This window comes from Adiantum capillus-veneris, chromosome 25 (genome assembly GCF_014529385.1).
Source record: "Adiantum capillus-veneris isolate H3 chromosome 25, ASM1452938v2, whole genome shotgun sequence".
Classification (NCBI taxonomy): Eukaryota; Viridiplantae; Streptophyta; class Polypodiopsida; order Polypodiales; family Pteridaceae; genus Adiantum; species Adiantum capillus-veneris.
Window position 1 is genome coordinate 89,516,073 of NC_140955.1, and position 14,335 is coordinate 89,530,407.

Consider the following 14,335-nt stretch of genomic DNA (forward strand, 5'->3'; position numbering starts at 1 on the left):
AATTTGATTAGGGAAAGCACATACAAACTACACATGGACAAAATGTAATCCCACACCAACTAACCATGGCAATAAATCATAATAAACACGTAATTGAATTAACAAAAAGGAAATAGTAATGGAAATTCTTAGAGAGCGTCAAGGAGTAGCTAAAAAAAATAGCACTCTAATGTAACACAAATTGAAACCACTTCACACCATAAACATCATGATTGAGACAATAATGAGCATGAAATAAGTGATCAAACAAGGGGTAAAAGAGCATGAGAGTGCCCAAGAACATCGTAGGTATCTCCACACGCACAACTCGCTAGCCTTGAGTCTCCACAATCTAGGAGATAGCAAGGGTGTCAATTCTAGAAAGTGACTACAATCGTATGATTAAGCACAAGCGAACTCCAAGAATCCTTCTCTATTGAACCTAGATTTATAGACCTAGACCTCAAAGCTATATAAACCAATTAAATCTAGGCTCAATTCAATGAACCCAAGACACGTAAGAATTGAAATGCAATAGTGCCTATCCTCCTTGGTTGCCTCGATGGTCATGTGTTGGGAGCATCGACATGAACCCCCTCAAATAGGGTGCCTATCAAAGCTAGTTTCCAATAGGAGAGACAAAATATGCATATAACAAACAAGTCATATGATAATGGAACAAGGATAAATCCATCGTGATGATAGAGTTAATGCTCCAAGGCCTTGTACCAACCCAACCCCCCCCCCCCCCCCCCCCCCCCCCAAGGATGGCACATATTCAAGCCAATTGGCAAGAAGATAGGAGGATCCTAATTATATTCCTACCAAAAAAGCAGTGCGGTGAGTGAACAATGATCAATATATCCCAAAATTTGTGGTAATGAGCCAAACACTTACATAGGCTTAAGTCCCATCAAGAATGGCACATACCTAAACCACTTGGCAAGAGAATAGGCCACCCAAGAATGAGTAAGCTATGAATTAAATCAAACAAGCAATGCAATGAAGCGAAAGAGGGAAAATCCATCCCCAAAAAAATGGGTAATGATCAAAACTTGTTCACCAACCTTAACCCACAGTGACTCAAGGATGACACCTACGCAAATCAGTTGGCAACATGAGAGACCACCTCGGAGGAGGTAAACTACCATCTAATAAACAAGAGGTGCCAAAGTAAACAAGAAGCAAATTATCCCAACAATGGGGGTAATGCTTCAATCACTTTTTGTAGTGTAAACCACCTCAACCCAAGCTCTCGTTTGCAAAAGGATATACGGGGGATATACCACCAAGGAAGAGACAAACTACCATCTAATCCATAAGCAATTTTGTGTAGTAATTAAGGAGCACTTAAGCCCAATAATAAGGGTAACCATTCCATAGGGTGGTTGCCTCCCTAAGCCAATTGGCAAAAGGATAGACAACAAAAGAGGAGGTAAAGTATGCATCAAAAAACGAGGAATGTGGTGGAGTGAACAAGGAGCAATCCATCCCAACACCCCAACTATAATGGTCATCAATTACAACAACCTAATTGTCTGTCAAGTATCATGCTAGTCATTCATTAAAACTAACTATCAAGATTAGACTACAAATCATTATTGGCCTCAAACTAGCTTTGCAAGGAGGTACATCATGGGCATATAAAAATGACAGAAATACTAGCTTCCTTTTGTGCTTCAAGAACTCCATATGGGCACACTGAAAACTAAAAATCTAGGGGGGGGAAACTCTCCTAAAATGAGTAAAAAGTTCTCAGGCAAGTAAGTGGGAGAGAGGATGGCAGCTACCTTTCAAAGATAGGCACTCCCACCAAAAGCTTGCTTTGCAGTTGTATACCAAAGATCAAGACCACCAAAATGCCCTTAGAGGTGATATCAAGTAAGGAATGGGATGCCATGGTAGCTGCTCAATGCTAGGAAGTGGTACCGTATCTAAAAACCATAGGGTTGAGGAATAGTAGGAGGGAGGGATCAATAAATGATGATGATGAAAGAGAAGAAACGGGTAGCATCACCAAGAGATCCAACGAAGCTGTAAGGGATGGCCAACGAAGCTCTAGAGTTTGAAGTATTCAAGAAAAATCACAATTGCTTTGAAGGTTGGAGATTAAAATGTTTGTAATCTTTCATCATTTTGCAACATACTAGAATATGCATACTATTATGGAAATGGCACATTCATACATATCATACTAATTTGAGAATTGTTTCCCCATAGTCACACAGCCCCATGCCATTACAAACTCATTATAATGGCAGGTCAACGTGTGAATGAAAAGTCATTCTAGACAAGGCAAGTGAAGAATGTAGCTGTCATCCAACAAGTCTATGCAACTAAGCAATGCAAGCAAAGTAGATACACAAGGAGATTTTTCCTCTCACACACAAGAAAAATATTTCCTTGGTCTCGTTTTTTGTAACTTGTTCTTTATAAGAACAAGTTAAGTTTCAAACAACTTACTAAATCCTTTAACTAACACAAGAAAAATATTTCCTTGGTCTTGTTTTTTTGTAACTTGTTCTTTGTAAGAACAAGTCACCAAAAACTTACTAAATCCTTTAACTAACACGAGTTAAGTATCTTTTGTTTTTACTTCAAAGAACAATCCCTAAAGGTCAAGTCATAATGCCAATCAACCAAGATTTGTTTACCTTTAAAAGTTAAAAACCAAAACCATTTGATGGTCTTTCACAATCAGAATCACTCTTTGAGTAAAAAAGGTTGAATGACCTATCCTACAACAGGGTTGAAAGACCAAAAAAATTAGGTCATTAATACCTCCAATTTCCCTTACACAAATCCCACAAGGTTCCAAGCATATAAAACTTCCAATCAATCACCGGCAGCATGTTGTTATCCAAAAACTAACTGAATTCTTGAGCTAACAGAAGTACAATGTCTCTCTTTTTCATTCTTCAAAGAACAACCCCCAAAGCTTAAACCATAGTAGCACAACAAATGGCTATGAAGAATTAACAAAGACCAGAATTAAGTAATGTAAGCTTATGGTCTTAAGAGAGGCAGTACTAAATGCTAGACCAAACCAAAAGTAGCTTTGGTTCGAAAGTAGAAACATTCACTCGAGTTAAAGATAAGATTAAGACATTATACCTATCCTATTTTGATAGCCCTGCAAGGTGACTTGCAACAGTGGGACATGGGGGCTGTGTATTGGCAGTAGTATAGATGGGCGTGTGCGTGTGCACGAGAGAGAGAGAGAGAGAGAGAGAGAGAGAGAGAGAGAGAGAGAGAGAGAGAGAGATGCCTCACACCTTCGCACTTGCTGGCTCATGGCCTGGGACGCTATTCTCTCTTCATCCTCCGAAATTTTTGTCATTACCCATTTTGCAAATAATCACCCCCCCCCCCCCCCCCCCCCCCCCCCCCCCCCCCCCCTTCCCCCAAAAAAACAGTTGCAGAGCAAACTTATCAAAGCACATAGCCCATCTTTGAACTCAACTTGAACCAAGTTTCAGAACCTTTCACCAAACTCCCCAAGTTTATTGGCATCTGGTACTATTTTCGGAGACATGTAAAATCACCGTGATTTCTTACTGAACCTGTCAATGGTGACCCAAATCACATAATTTCAAGAGTACTTATCAGATTACAAGCCTTATGCATGCACATGCCCATGCACAAGGATGTGCAGATACCAATGTAGGGATAGAAGCGTTTGTGCGAACATACCAATGTAAGGGTGAGACCTCAGTCAAGATGTTTAGGAGTCCGAGATACAAAAAAGTATGTATGTATGTATGTTTGTATGTGAGTACATAAACGACAATGATGTACGCTATATTAGTTGGCTGAGCTGCTTTTACATGGCAAAAAAGCCTTTTCTGAAGGCAAGCTGGCAAGGTGGATAGAAACCTCATCGGCATATGCTGGCCATAGTTTTTCCATGCGCGGGCTCAGGCAGGTACGGAAGTACAGAATAAGTATGAATCAGACCCTCTGAGGATTCCATACAGCGCACTAAAAACAGTCTACATATGAGACTTAAATCCATAGAATGCAGTGAAACATCATAATCACTTTAGAATCTAGCTCAATCCAAGATCATTTATTATAGTACATACCAATGACAATCATGACTAAGTCTTAAAGTAGATAATAGTTTCTTTAATCGTTGGGGAAGTCCAAAAAACCCAATCATAATTCAATCCGACTTGGACGGGTTCGAAAGTATGGTTCGGCGATTGGAAGGGTCCGGTAAAAACTATGATGCTGACTTCCAACGATTCAATATGATCCTAACATATATTGCAAAAAATAAAAGGCATAATACAAAATTCTCAGCCTGTTAAAGGTCTTCAAAGCACATCTTGCCTAATACATGAAGATTGCAATGGAAATGCCCACCATTCGTTCATGGCATCCCACAACATCATTATTGCATGCACCAAAAATCAATGTGCCTTTTCCATGAGTACCAAGTGAGAAGACACTCCACAAATTCACATCCTCTTCAAAGATACACAGCATAAGGGAAAGAAACCGAATTCCCTTCAAAGATTACATAACGGAGGGGAGTCACAAAAGCACATTCCCTCCAAAACTAGACAGCAGAGGGGAGTGACTAGCAGCAAAACCAATCATCTCTGTAATGAATAAAGTTACTAAGACCTGATCAAAATTGCAGGAGAGGTTAGAGCCCACCGCCACAGCTCTAGCTTTACTCTTGCCTCTCATGTCTTTTGCCTTGCCTTCTCAATAAGGGGCTTCAGCTGCTTCTTCTCAGCCAAAATCTTGAGAAAATTGAACAAGAAAGGGATATAATTGTGCTTTCGTCTGATGTTCTCCGTCTTCCATTTCTTAAATTTCTCTTCTTCCATGGCTATCTTTTCTACGACAGCCGCTATTTTGGTCTCCACCTCACCAAGCGCCAGTTTGATTTGCCCCACAGAAGCAGGGCCATAATCCACATCCATACGGTCATCATGCTTTGAGCTGCCACTTATACCCAGCTGCTCCAAGAGCTGTAGCTTCTGCCTTTGCAGAACTTCCAATTCCTCGGTGTACATCTCTTTCCGATTTCTTATAATAGCCATCAAATTGAACCTGATCTCACTCTTGGAGTATTTTTCAATCCTTTCCTGTATTACTGGCTGAACTTTCTTCAACCACTCCATGCTATCCGGCTCTCCACTTCCACACTCTCCAAGACTTATGGGACCATCCTTCAAGCCATCAAGCTCGTACAATACGCCGTTCACCGGCAAGTAACTAATGAAATGATAAACGTCGTCGTCTTTGTCCGCTGTCTTCTGCTCATCTGGAACAAAAGGCTCTGGTCTTGCAAAGCTATTATGAGCAGTTCGGATCGCTTCACTATTGTTGATTGCGAGCCCTTTCAGTTCGTGCGGAAAATCCCTTGTGAATTCTTTGAGCATAGAAAGCTCTGGACCTATATCTATCTCGGGCCTGTTCATCAAGATAGAAAGAATGGCTTGGGTTGCACAAGCATTGTTGATTACCTGCAAGAAAAGGAGCAGATTAGTAAGCAGCGCCCTTTTATTTTATACCCTTCAAATTCCTGTGCGCGCCTTTGCACCAACCCAAGAGAGCATGTATCAAATGTGACACATGCAAAAGCAATTGTGGAAATGCCAACAACACAGTAAAAAATGAGCTTTCAGCAACTTCTACTCACCCTAAGAGAACATGGTTGGACTTAGCCATACTTCCACTAGCCCATGCATAACATGGTTAAGGGGCATAACATGGTTAAGGGATGGTTGACATGTACTGTCACGTACCATCAGTACACGTACAAGGACTTGCAGTACTAATCAAACTACAAAAATTATATATGTACGGTGGATGTAACGTACGATAAATATATAGAAGACTTGTTGTTTTAGCCTAGAGTCTGGTCTTTAGAGACTAAACATGAGGCTTATTGTGACAAAGGGCTATAAAGGTTAGCGCCCAAACACATGGAAAAAGGACAAAATTGCAGCCACAATGTCCCAAAACGGTCATTTTGGCTGTTCAACAAAGGCCCCAACCTTGACCTAAATACTGTCGAATGAGTCCTGAACAAAGCATACAAGTTCTCCTGTACATCAAATGTGAACAGCCTTGGGTTAAGGCACCTCCCGACAACTCCTTATTGCAGTTTAAATAGGGAAAAGAAACTTCTACCTGACCAGCAAAAAACAAATTTGGATCATATTCTTTTAGCACAGGCCGTGTGTCACGCTCTCCTGGCCTCCACTTGAACAAGAAAATGAAACCGTATACAGGCCTGAACAGCACAAATGATCTTGTAAGATTGAGCAACATAGAACTGCAACAGAGCATTTCAGTTTCACCTTAGCAAACTAAGAGCCTCAAGATCCAGACTATAGAGCTCCTCTACCTGTAAAAAAGACGAGTAAATAAGCCACCAGGTCCCAGAACTTTTCAAGCACTGCCATTCAGCATGTTGGAACTCCTTAAGGGAGCTTTTAACTACAAATTCTATGTGAAAATCGGCATTCTCATCTTGCCATGTTCTCTTCAATGGACGATAGAAAGCATGACCACCATTGTGCTGCGCCCCCTTTCTCCAGGATACATTTCGGGAGGTTCCTAACTATAGAATGGCATGCATACTCATGCCTATCACCCTTGAGATATAAGCTTTACTGTGAGTCGTCCACGGGGACTCCAAACATTCAACTACTGCTCATCTCTACGTCACTACAAACTAAACTTTAAAACAAAACATTGTAGAAAACTTGAACCCAGAAACTTGAGTCTTGAAGACTTTGACATAAGAATTGCATCATCCACTTATATATTGTAGCCCCATAAAACAGTGCAGGTTTATATCTAAAGTTAGTCCCTAACCCGAAATAGAGATCACACACACAACATTTGACCATGACTAAAGTTAACATTTCAATAATAAGAGCACAATATGGAGTTGCAGATTATGGATAGTGACACATTGTTCTCATAAATAATTGGGCTTTGAGCTTCCCAATTTTACCAGACATCCAGCGTATCATTACAGCAGAATTGCAAAACTCCATTTTACATTAGGCAGCCAACTTATATATGCTCCGGTCCCAAAGCCAAAACACATACAATATTAGCTTTCTCATTTCATTAAGGTTGTGACCCATTCATACATGCCGCCCATAGTAGGGTTCCCCATACCATACCGGTCATACTTTTCAAACATACCCACATGTTATGGTGACTTCATTCTTGCCCTGTGTTTGGGGGAAAAGAAACTCTCTTTTCCACTAACCTCAACCTTTCAGAAAATACATTTCTTGAGAAAATCAGGTTTGGCCTTCATAGAGTAATTTGTGAGCTAACAAAATTAAGCATCTCTCTGTAAATGCTCCAAATTACTACATACTTTTGGTGATCTAATTGACAGTTTTTATAGGGAAACAGTTGTATCCAACATACAGTACAAAATTTAACTTTGTCCAAAGTGCTTTTCAAGTTATTTTTTGCTATTTATTTAGGTAGAAAAGTTGCCTTTTGCATCAGAAATATTCTTTTTATAATTCCACTAAGTTACTTTCTGCTTCTTTTTGCCCAGAAAAGTTGCTTTTTGCTTAATATTCATTATCATGTCTCAAGGTGTCTACAAACAAAAACCTACATCGATAAGCAATTACATCATGGGGGAAAATGCCCAGAGGCACAGGGATCTCAGCAACAGCAGCTACAAGGAGGGGAAAAGCATGCATGCAAGCATGTGCATGCACAGGTGCCAGCAGGCAGAAAACCCTACAGCGATGAACAATTACATCATGAAGGAAAACGCCTAAAAGTACAAGAAAAACAGTGATGATATAAAAGAAAAGCAATGGCGGCTACAAGGGGCTGTATAAATGCCCACATGCACGCACAAGTTCATGCATCAAAATATACATGCTAAAACGAACCTAAACCTTCATATTATAAGCATTCAATTTGACTTCTATCCAATGAAATCACCTTCAAAGCAAATCGAAGGTCATTGTGTAGTTATTAGCACTTGGCACTAGGTTTTTGTTTGAGCCATTTAAGTCACTTCAACCACAATAGTGGCTTGGCACTTCATACTACAAAATTGGCTCTAAGACTGACTATTTTTCAAGAGACCATGAGCACAGGATATCATTGAGGTCCTATCACATAGAGGAACATTTTCTATACCATTTATCCCAAAAAAGTGCAAAATAAAAAATGATTTTTAAAAAATAGTACAAACCCACGAAATTGGCTTTTAAATTTAACAACATACACGTTTTTTTAAGCCTAAAATAATTTGACAATCTTTTTCTTAAAAATAGTATATGCATAAATTTTCATTGTATGCATGTTCAATTATGTTTCAAAAACATTCCAATGTGCTTTGAAGGTTTTTAAGGAGACTACATGGAATATCAAAACATTTGAGCAATTTTTGTTTGAGTGTACCTAAAAGCAATATTGCTCTTGAAAAAAACTAATTTTCTTCAACTCCTCACATGCCTTGAGAACACATCCTTCAAAGAATTTTATGAGATTTTTCATGCTTCATGGGAATAAGAATTTACACAAAAGTTGCTTAGATTTTGTGGCTTGTATTTACACAGCCCTAGTGTTGAGACTCATACCCTATAAGCATTCACTTTGTTATTATGGACTACTTTCGTCGAGTACCTAACATATTGTTCATGCTCTCTAAAACATGTTGAAAAAATTTTACACAGATAAATTTCAATCCTCAACAATTGCAAGAGTGGAGTTCAGCACCTGAACTCCTTTAACTTGCATTTGCTGAATCAGCTCTGTGAAGACACCTACATAAAACATTCAAAGAGACAGCTCAAAACTTGACCAATACAGAGTAAACTGTAGATAGAAACTAGACAGGACATTACAATCTATGCCTCTACGTTATCATTTTAAACATGCAATCTTTAGATGAATAGAACAATGCACCTGTGTATAACCATTTTAAGTATGCAATCTCTTGGCACACGGAACAGTGGTGGCCAAGTGCCATCTCTATCGCCAAAAATTCTCTTGAGCAATGTTGTATCATGTTTTCCAATGCCTTCACCAGTTGCAGTCATCATAAAATAGTAAAAAACGTCGTATCCAATGAGAAAGTACAAAAAAGGCAAGGGCAACAAGATATATACACAAAGGTGGACTTTGAGAGAAATGGAGGAACCACCAAAGTGGATAGTAGTGCCACAACACCCGCTCCGCTAAAAAATAACAGAAGAGGAAGGTCCATCCCCACTATCCGAGAAAAACAAAACGACACTACGCAACTTCCATGAAGGAACTGCAAGCAAACTCGAACAAACGATTAGCACTTCAAACAACTACACCAGAAAGAGAGAGAATCGCCACGAGACACGGCAAGGGGATTGCCACTGCAAGACTGCTATGGCCCCAAACTGTGGCACCCCTTTCAATATTTCGTTATAATGTTTGAACAAGGTAAAACTCTATGGCTCTGTTGTACTTCTCCATGCAGTAGAATACCAGAGAGAGAACCCACATCACTTATTCGAAGGCCCTTGGCCTACCAAAAGCATCTCACATGGAAAGCACTACTTCTTAAAGCTATTGATCCAAAAGCATGCACCCATAGGGTTTTCCGTACAATGCTGCCACGTCAGTAAGGGTTTCCGCAATTTACGGGTTGGCTGCCACGTTATCATACTGCACGCTAATTTGCATGTGTGCGTGCTCTACTTTATTTTAGGGTTTAGACCCCTTGGCTAATGTTCTACAGGCTGGTAGGGTAAGGACTTTTAATCCTAACCCTCTTTGGGTTTTAGGCCCCTCAGCCATCTTTAATGAGTTGGTCTTTCCTTCTTCTGCTACTTTTGCTAGGGTTTAAGCCTGTCAGCCATCACTAATAAGTTGGTCAGCTTCTTGGTAATTGCCACTTCAGCAGTTTGTGACATACCCCCCTCATGTCAGAAAAGTAATCACCCGCAATTAGATCGGCAAAACTCAATCAAGTTAGCTAAAAATGTCCCTGGGTCATTCGGAGGGTCAATCCCGAGGGTCATTCAATTTTCTCCTTCCATTTTGGAGCTCTTGATATTCTCGCGTAACAAGGTTAGCCATCACCCCCAGACGCGATGGTCTTTAAAAGAGTGTCTCGATGCAAACACATACCCAGGCAATCTCACCCAATGGGAATATTTAATGGTTGACACATCACGATGCAACACAAATGATTACACGTGCAAGTTACAAGACATGAAAATAGGTAGCGTCGATGAACAATCCTAACAAAAAAGTCCGGGCCATAGATATTCAACAACTCCCTCACAACTCCCCCCGTGAATAACCTAAAAAGGTTCGGGTCATGAGATATAGAGGCCCAATACAGCCAAATGCTCCCCAAACCGCAGTCTCCGTCATTCAGAGCGTCGACAACTATCATAAATACTCCTCCCAGGAAAGCCCGAGCCATAAGATATTCAGACATTATTAAGCACAATTTTTCTCTTCAATACTCCTTTCGAGACAGCCCAGCCATGAGTAAATCACAAATTTTTAATCACGAGAAGCGATATCAAAACCAGAATCAAGCAAAATCTCAAATCGGCACCAATACAAATTCAAAACGTATGAAATTCATTTCAATCAAAAAGCGTGTTTTTAGAGCTTTTTAGGGCAAAATAAACTCCTTCATCTCCTCTCTTGTCAGTTCTTCTTCATCCAACTCCATAGCTTCCATCTGTAGGTTAATGTAGGGCCACTTTGCTCTTCAGGACGGCGAACAATTGATGCCAAAACTGTAGAGCTTTCCTTCCATCTTTCTCTCTTGAAAAAGGGGGTAAAAAAATTCCTATAGATTCTGGAAGCATCATCTTGCTTTGTTTGCTCTTGAGCAACCGGTATGCTTTCAGAAAAGCACACGCCTAAGGCTTTGATATCACCGTAATGGGAGGGCACCATGTGCCAACTGAAAAGAACAAACTGGAGCACACGTTTAGCACTTCAGACAATTGAACACACACACACAGAATCCACGCGAGACACAAAGTGGCGGAGTTCCACTTCAAGACTGCAACGGCCCCAAACTGTGGTGCCCCTTTCAATATTTCTTTATACCACTTGAATAGAGTACAACTTTATGGCTCTATTGTGCTTCTCCACATAGTAGAATGCCAGAGAGAGAGAATCCACGCGACACGGAGTGGCGGAGTTCCACCCCAAGACTGCAACAGCCCCAAACTGTGGTGCCCCTTTCAGTATTTCTTTATACCGCTTGAACAAAGTACAACTTTGTGGCTCTGTTGTGCTTCTCCAGACAATAGAATGCCACAGAGAGAGAGCCCACGCCACTAGGCCCTTGGCCTACCAAAAGCATCTCACATGAAAAGCATTGTTTCTAAAAGCTACTAATCCAAAAGCACGCACCCATCGGGCTGCCGTATAACGTTGCCACATCAGCAAGGGTTTCTCCAATTTGCAAGCTGGCTGCCACGTATAAGGTTTTGCTTATACGTGTGTGTGTGTTTTGCTTTATTTTGCTTTATTTTAAGGTTTAGGCCCCTCGACCAATGTTTTGCAAGTTCGTAGGGTTAGGATTTTTAATCCTAACCCTCTTTGGTTTTAGCCCCCTCGGCCGTCTTCAGTAAGTTGGTCTTTTCTCCTTCCGCTGTTGCTTCTCCTCAGTTTTAGGCCCCTCGGCCGTCGCTAGTAAGTTGGACAGTTTCTTGGGATTGCCATGTCAACAGTTTGTGAGAAATGCCTCTGCCATGTCAGAGCATGAATCACTGTTAACAGCTCCTCATAAATCTGTGCAACCCTCTCAAGTCTACAAAACATGAGACTCTCGTAAGCTATGACACGGCCCTCTTGCATTAAAACCGCACCCGGACTGCTGCCAGATGTCACAACTTTGTGACTTGGCTAGTCCCCAACTTAAAAGATAGGCCGAGTGGTCAGAGGGGGGTTAAAGTTTTAAACCTAACCCCTCCAACTTACAGACAACTTGCACATAATGGCCGAGGCACAAAAATAAAGCAAAGACCCGTAGAGCTGATGATGTGGCACAACATATGAACCTGCCCAGATTTTTCAAAAACTGTTAATGTGGCAGTACATACCAGCCCGCGTTTTACAGGCGTGTCCACAGGGAGCCAGCTTTTGGGTCTGGATCTTTTGGACGCCATAGCTTTTCAATACAATGCTTTTCATTGTATGCTTTTGACCGAGGGCCTTTAAATAAGTACCGAGGGCTTTTCTCTTAGCAGATTAGCTTGGGAGCATTGCAAGAGAGAGGACCCTCAAACATTGTACTCTTGCCAAGTAATAATAAAGAAATACCGAGAAGGGGTACTAGTCTTTGGGGCCAGTGCATCTAGGGACGAAACTCTGTCATTTCATGTCGACTCTCCTCTTCTCTCTCTCCCTCTTTTCAAGTTCAGATCAGTTGTTTGCAGTTTTCTCAGCATGTTGTTTAGATCTTTGGCTTGGAGCTTCCAAGTCAAAAACAGTGGTATCGGAGCTCAAACTCTACGGAGGATCTGATCCTTTTCCCACAGCACACATGGATTCTCACAAGAAATCCGTGAGGAGAGAGCTATTCCACCAACTACCCAACTTCATGAAGATGCAGTCAACCCCAACCCTAATGGGGGATCAAACCAACGGGACTTCAGACGAGGACAGGCCTCCTACCCAAGAATCAGGGGCAGAGCATGGCCCGTTCCTGCCAAGCGACTTCGACAGGATGGAGTACCAGCCTTGTGCTAAGTAGATGAACAAGTACTCTAAGGATCCACAATATGCAAAGTATCTGAAGACTCGTCCACTTGAAGAGGTTCATTCACGATGGTGTGTTGCCACTTACACAAAGCAAAGCCAAGACGAGAAAAAACTGTACTCACAGGAAGAATTGACTATGCTCTTGAGCATAAGGTCAATAAACTGATGAAGACTACAAAGACTTCTCGGAAAAAGAACCATTTAGCAGACTCGGCTATTTGGGCCGGAAGTCTACTTTTTAGGAAGCAAGCAAATCCAAGAAGCGTGTCCGCTTTGAGGATGGTCTCGGTTCATCGTCTTCATCAGCTGACAGTTCCGAGAGTTACTTGTCACAAACGGGAGCGCATAGCAATATAAAATACATTCGGATAAATAGGATTTATCACTTATTACTGAAGCCAGAGGATATAGAGAGAAATAGATAGAGAGAGAGAGAGAGAGAGAGAGAGAGAGAGTGAGAAGATCGACACAGTACTGGGGACCAGAAGATAGAAGATGGGCTGGTCCCCCCCCCCCCCGAATAAGACTTGATGGTTCTCGAAAGCCGAGGCTTCCTATTCCTAGGGCAAAACCCTATTCCAAGGAACTTCCGTTCCTTATTCCAAATCCTCGAGAACCAAGGTTCTCGCCTCTGGATCTCACCTTCCAGGCTCAGGGCATAGCATCCCTGCGACTCTCTTCCGACTCGGTTTCCAAAGTCCTCTACCTGCAGAATAACTCTGCTTTCCTGGGCACGAAGTCCTTCCCTTGGGAATTTCAACTTCCGGATCACAACTTGAGAGACTACCTCTCTCCGATCCGTGGATCTACTTTCCAAACTCAGGTACGAAACCCTTGGGCTGATCTAGCTCTAGTTCCTCAGAGCGCTTTCTCCTGCAGAGGCTCATGCCTTCCTCCGTTCCTACTCCCTCACTAAGAGGAAGTACACCTGCAAACAAATACTTAAGAGATCATAACATGAAAATCGTTACCTTCAAAGTCTCGACGCTCGAAACGCAACTCGGTTCTCGAAAAGCAATTCCCCAAAAGAGATCTCTACAGAGAAAATCCTCTCTTCCAATCCTACACACAAAAGAGGTGTGTTCTCGGGTTCCTTCTCGTAAATCAGCCCCGTCTACGACATTTATGGGCTGAAAACAGAGAAAAGCAGCAGCTTGTCGCGATGGAAACACGCTCCGTAGGCACTTCTTCGCGGGGGAACTCGCGCACTGGGTCTTGGCGACATCGGGTACACTTGGGCAGCCATGGGCATCACCGGCAACGTCTTCTTTGCGGCTGAAATCTGCAGCAGCATCTCCTCCTTGCGAAAATTGATCTCTGGCTTCAATAATAAGTGATAAATCCTATTTATCCGAATGTATTTTATATTGCTATGCGCTCCCGTTTGTAACATTACTCTTCCTCTGACTCCAACAAGGAGGACACGAAGCACCGGAACAGAGAAAGACTGTGAAGAATAAGAACAGCAAGAAAAACTTGAAAAGAAAATCCCACAAAAAGTCTAGAAAAAACCACAAGCCTTCTGACAGTCCCACCGACGAGAATACCTCATTGCTTGCTAGTTCTGGCTCTGACGAGCCAATGTATGGGAAGAAGAGTAGGCACTTATGTCACCTAAATCACA

At 41.7% G+C, this 14,335-nt stretch overlaps 1 protein-coding gene across 1 annotated transcript in view; it reads right to left on the reverse strand.

The window, feature by feature from the left end:
* Positions 1–4,260: 4,260 nt before the first annotated feature.
* The window catches only part of UCH2 (Peptidase C12, ubiquitin carboxyl-terminal hydrolase 1), a 43,860-nt gene continuing 33,785 nt past the window's right edge, over positions 4,261–14,335 (reverse strand). Inside the window, exons 2-5 of the mRNA XM_086499797.1 lie at positions 8,716–8,762; positions 6,303–6,349; positions 6,133–6,235; positions 4,261–5,462 (exon numbers count right to left, since the gene is read on the reverse strand). Of these exons, the coding sequence (XP_086355923.1) occupies positions 4,674–5,462; positions 6,133–6,235; positions 6,303–6,349; positions 8,716–8,762 (986 nt within the window). The 3' untranslated portion in view covers positions 4,261–4,673. The remainder of the gene's footprint in view (positions 5,463–6,132; positions 6,236–6,302; positions 6,350–8,715; positions 8,763–14,335) is intronic.